Consider the following 5,512-nt stretch of genomic DNA (forward strand, 5'->3'; position numbering starts at 1 on the left):
GTTTGATTTTTTTTTCATATAAATTGGGTCCCTCTTTCTTTCAAAAACTGATCAGTCTGGCAATGCAACCCATCAGTTATTCTTATATTCCTACATGTTCATTGGATCATATGTAAACACTGGAATAGTTACTGATCAATGAGTGGCTCTAGACAACTGTTGGTCTGAATGATATTGAAGTTTTTAAGTTGATTCAGAGGATGTGGGCATTGCTCAACTTTTATTCCCCACTCTAGTTGCCCGAGATTGTCATTGACTAGGTTTTCACATGTATTACGTTCTAAATCAGACCCAAATAAAACAAACAGCTGCCAATTCATCCCAGTTTAGCAATTCTTTCCTTTATTGTGCTGGGTATCACTAACAGTCTCGTTTATTGATTATTTATTTTACAATACTGCTTTCTCACATCAGTTCTTTGACTGAGAGGAGGTGATTTGATCGTGAGCAGACACAGCAACTGATTCGTAGTGTTATAAGTGAATAATAAATAATACTCTATTGACACACAGACATCACTGTGGCAACACCAGAATGTGAAGGGCTGAGAGTAATGGAGTTCCACTATATCCTCAGCCACTCACCTGTGTTTGCCCAGACACACACACACACACACACAGATCCACAAACACTTTCACTCACTGGTACAGACCTACCATCTAGCAAGACTAGAAAACGACAAACTAACACAAACACCACTTACTACGCGACAATACATCTTTGCAATGACCAACACAAGGTGGAGTGTGACAAGCTAATGGCACATCACAAGATTCGTACATCATTCACTGCTATCGATATTTATATATTTTAATTCAATAACCGTGAGACAAACTGAATGAAGCTTCAATTCTTTGTGCAGCGAGTCGGGAGCGATGTTGGAGGGGTCTTCCAAAACCTGTCAAAGATTTCAACGGCCTCAAGTCTCATGTTGATGTCTTTCTGTCAAAAGTAAAGCAAAGATAAGTGGAACTTAAGACAATAAAATAAATAAGTAATTAGTTCATTTCACATTCGTAAGCATTTGATACGTACTAAAAGAATATAAGAAATAGGATGTGAAGCTAGCCATCTGGTCCCCACTTTATCATTTCATCAGTTTTTTTCAAAATTCAGTCCAGGATGTGGGCATTGCTGACTGGATCAGCATTAAATTCCCATCCCTAATTGCACTGGAGAAAATGGCACTGAGCTGCCTTCTTGAACAACAGCAGTCCCTTTAGAGTAGGGATGCCCACAATTTCATTAGGGAAGGTGTTCCAGGATTTTGACCCAATGACAATGAGGGAATGGCTGATATATTTCTCAATCAGTGTGGTGTGTGGTTTGAGGAAAGCATGCTGCTGGTGGTGTTCCCATGCTGTCCTTGTCCTCATCAATGGTAGAAGTTGTGGCTTCAGAAGGTATGATGGAAGTTGCTGATTTTTCTATCCCAGCTACACCTTACTGCACAAAGCAGACCCAGACAACTACAGACCTGATAGCATCACATCAAATAAACACTTTGTTTATCAGCACAAAACATGGAGATTGTCTGTTTGAAAATCAGGTGCTAACAGCGACAAAAGAGGGTGATTATATTAGGAGTTAGTATCGTGAATTTTTTTTCACATTGCTCATCTAAAAGTGCTATCTCTTGCTGGGGCAGCAGTTTCATTATATTTCCAATGATTCTTCTGTTATCAGGATTTTGAATAGGAGTTGACGCAGGGATACTGTACTGCCCAGGTACAGACTGTGAAATTTATACTGCGAGAGAGAGATGGATTTGTTCCTGTTTTTTTCCATGAATTTGCAGCATAGAAACAGATCATTGGCTGGTCTTAATGCTGCACATGACCTTCCTGTCATTGTGTCCAATCCTATTGGGTATGTAACCTCTGCCTTTCTTCCTCATTACTTCCTCATCTCTGTTAGAGATTGATAGAGAATTAGAGTCTCATCACTCTCTGGGTGAAAATGTTTCTTTTCTGCTAATCTGGCTGAGCACATGAATATGAATTTATACATTGTACTAAGGCTGAGGATATTGAAGATGACAAACACAGTTCCTGCTTTATTTAAAAAAACCAAAAGAATTGCAGATGCTGTAAATCAGAAGCAAAAGCAGAAATTGCTGGAAAAGCTCAGCACAGCTCAATCCTCTCCCCAAGTCTGTACCTGACCTTTAACCCCCTGGGATCTAACCTTCTGGATCAGTCCTATATACAGCACCTTGTCAAATGCCTCTGGAATTCTAGATATACCACATCCATTTGTTCCTATCCTATCTTGCTTGTTACCTCCTCAAAGAACTCCAGCAAGTTTGTCAAACACAATGTGTCTTTCATGAAACCGTACTGACACTGGTGAATGGAGCTTCGTTTTTCTGAGTGTTCAGTTATCTCCTCTTCTATGATTGACTCCAGCAACGTCCCCGCTACAAGTGGTCAAACTAACAGCTCTATAGTGACAAAATTAGAAATTGCTGGAAAAGCTTAGCAGGTCTGGCAGCATCTGTGGAGAGAAATCAGAGTTAACGTTTCGGGTCAAGTAACCCTTCCAGAGAACAGTTCTGAGGAAGGATCACTCAACCCGAAACGTTAACTCTGATTTCTCTCCACAGATGCTGCCAGACCTGCCGAGCTTTTCCAGCAATTTCTGTTCCAACTTTATTTAGTTTTCTGAATAATGCTGTGTTATAGAATTGTAGAGTCCCTATAGCACAGATAGAGGTCATTTGGTCAATTGAGTCCGCACTGACCCTTCAAACAGTATCTCGCTCACACCCACACCCTGTACCATATCCCCAAAATCCACCTACCCTATCCATCTCTGGACACTATGGAGTAATTGAGCATGGCCAATACACCCAACCTGTACATCTTTAGAGTGTGGGAGGAAACTGGGTCACCTGGAGGAAACTGGGAGCATGTACAAACTGTCCGCACAGACAGTCACCCAAGGCTGAAATTAAAACCAGGTCCCTGGTACTGTGAGGCAGCAATGCTAACTAGTGTGGGAGGTGGGAGGGGGCATCATGTTTAACATCTTGTTTGAAAAATGGAATTCCACCAGCGTCCTCTGGATTGCTTCTCTCTCCCCGTCCCACCTGGTCTCCACCTTACTCCACCTGGGCTTGCATCTTCTGTGCCTCCCATCACCTCCCCCCCCCACCCCCCACCACTGTCTGACTTAAAGATTGTCCAGGGAATTGGGATCATGCTGGCTCGGCCATTTTGCTGTGAATAGTGGCGCAGAAACCAGGAGAAGATGGTGCCCAAAAGCAATGCTAGACAGTGAGGTGCTTCAGCAGAGTGTAGATCTTACATGTTTGGTACTGATCAGTTCTCCACTTTGGCTGCTGCTTCCGTTGCTGTGAACAAAGAGAAAGAAACAACAAGGTTTAATGTGGCATGATGAAAATGCAGTGAAGGAGGAGTAAATAAAATCTTCAACTGCATTCCACTGACTTTCCAATCCACGCCATTCCTCCCCACTCCTCCCCAACTCAATATGCATTCTTCAATTCCAGTGAATATTCAAAGCATATTTGAAGGCAGATATTGGACAATACTTTGTCTGCCAGTCTCAAATTAGATCTTTGTAACTTCCTCCAGCCCCACACTAATGTGGCTGACTCTCAACTGTCCCCTAAAATAGATGAGCAAACCATTCCAGTCAAGGGTAATAAATGTTGGCCCAGCCAATAGCACCCACATTCTATGAATGAGTTAAAAAAAAAACCAGCCAGCTTTGTTAACTTCTAAAAGTGGGGAGAATATGGAAAGTTGTACATTTGAGGCCTATAGGAATAAGGCTGGAGTACCACTGAGTTTCCATTTGGAGCTCCATCTAATTAGCTATCAGGAGCAGGGAAGCTATAACTTCTAGAGTTCTCCTGCTTTTCAAAATGGAATGCACTGCCTGTATGATGGAGGCATTTAAGAGGGTATTGGATGAGTATTTGTATAAAAATACTATGAAAGGCTATGAGGAAAAGGCAGGAGATTGGCACGAGGTAATGATGCTCATTTGAAGATCCAGTGCAGGCACAATAGGCTGAATGGCCTATGCTATTCTATAACTGGTCCCTTGAGCATCCTTGATTTTAATCACTTTGCTATTGGCAGCCGTGTCCCTCTGCTGCCTCATTTCTAAGCTTTGGAATTCTCTCCCTAAATGTCTCCGATCCTGTCATTCTCTAGCGTGCTGTTTAAATCTAAGCACTGAGCTTTAGGTTAGCTGTTCCAACAGCCCTTTATGTCGCTTCATGTCAATTTCTGTTAGAGAATCGTTCTTGTGGAATGTTTTGCTATGTCAAAGGTGCTACACAAATGCAATCTGTTGTTGTACTCTGGTGACTGCCACTATACAATCAAAATTCAATGGCCTCTATCTGTACTGTAGGGACTCTACAATTCTACAATACACAGCACTGTTCAGAAAACTAAATAAAGTAGGGACAGAAATTGCTGGAAAAGCTCAGTAGGTCTGGCAGCATCTGTGGAGAGAAATCAGAGTTAACCTTTCGGGTTGAGTGATCCTTCCTCAGAACTGTTCTCAGGAAGGGTTACTTGACCCGAAACGTTAACTCTGATTTCTCTCCACAGATGCTGCCAGACCTGCTGAGCTTTTCCAGCAATTTCTGTTTTTGTCACTACAGACCACTTCAAGGATTCACAAATCAGAAGGACAGCATTATAACAAAGCTCCAACCAGAGCAAAGCCATCTTATTAAAAATACTGGACGTGCTCAAGAAATGAAACCTTCATTGGGGCAACAATCAATCCCTTTGTCAAATATTAAAGCCTTCCCTGTGGGTGGTGACTGAATCTCTGGCACAATCATGCTTAGAGCTTTATTTCTGCAGAGGGCATTTCAAGTGGCATGACTGCTGCTTAGACCTGGCTAAGACTAGAATGGCACATTTTCTGTGCATGTTGGAATCTGCAGCTGTGCATGTTGAGGGAAAGGCTCCGTTTCTTTCTGTTACATGGCTGGTCAGGAATCTCTCCCATTCTTACCCCCTGCCATTGGTGTGTGAGTGAAGGAGTCACAGCTTAGCACTCAACGTGATTGGTCGCTCATAAATGCAACTTCTGTGGCCATTGAGTCCTGGAGTGGGATCAAACCCAAATGTTTTGATGAATCAAGGGACAATAGTTACTGCACCATGCAGTCTCCTCTAGGTATGTCTGTCTCACCTTTGTTGGTGATCAGTGTTTCTGCCTGGGCCTCCTCATCATTGGGAGATCTGAAGGGAAAGAAAAGAATGCAAAAAAGCTGTTAGAACACTCAACATACTCATTCATCTTCTCTTAGGAAATCTATTTATTTGTTGCGTTTATGAAGTTGTCAAATTCAGCACTTCCCACTATTGGGACAGCACAGGGTTAGATACAGAGTAAAGCTTCCTCTACACTGTCCCCATCAAACACTCCCACTATTGGGACAGCACAGGGTTAGATACAGAGTAAAGCTCCCTCTACACTGTCCCCATCAAACACTCCCAGGACAGGGACAGCACAG

The 5,512-nt window shown here is 42.5% G+C and overlaps 1 protein-coding gene across 3 annotated transcripts in view; it reads right to left on the reverse strand.

Annotated features, from left to right (window-relative positions):
• Positions 1-326: 326 nt before the first annotated feature.
• fxyd6 (FXYD domain containing ion transport regulator 6) overlaps positions 327-5,512 on the reverse strand; it is a 36,235-nt gene continuing 31,049 nt past the window's right edge. For 2 of the 3 annotated variants that reach the window (XM_048615593.1, XM_048615594.1), the window contains exons 7-9: positions 5,188-5,237; positions 3,310-3,355; positions 327-942 (exon numbers count right to left, since the gene is read on the reverse strand). In XM_048615593.1, the coding sequence (XP_048471550.1) occupies positions 3,324-3,355; positions 5,188-5,237 (82 nt within the window). In that variant the 3' untranslated portion in view covers positions 327-942; positions 3,310-3,323. The remainder of the gene's footprint in view (positions 943-3,309; positions 3,356-5,187; positions 5,238-5,512) is intronic. The other variant, XM_048615595.1, reaches the window with a different exon arrangement.

Source organism: Rhincodon typus, chromosome 32, assembly GCF_021869965.1.
Source record: "Rhincodon typus isolate 14 chromosome 32, sRhiTyp1.1, whole genome shotgun sequence".
NCBI classification, from domain to species: domain Eukaryota; kingdom Metazoa; phylum Chordata; class Chondrichthyes; order Orectolobiformes; family Rhincodontidae; genus Rhincodon; species Rhincodon typus.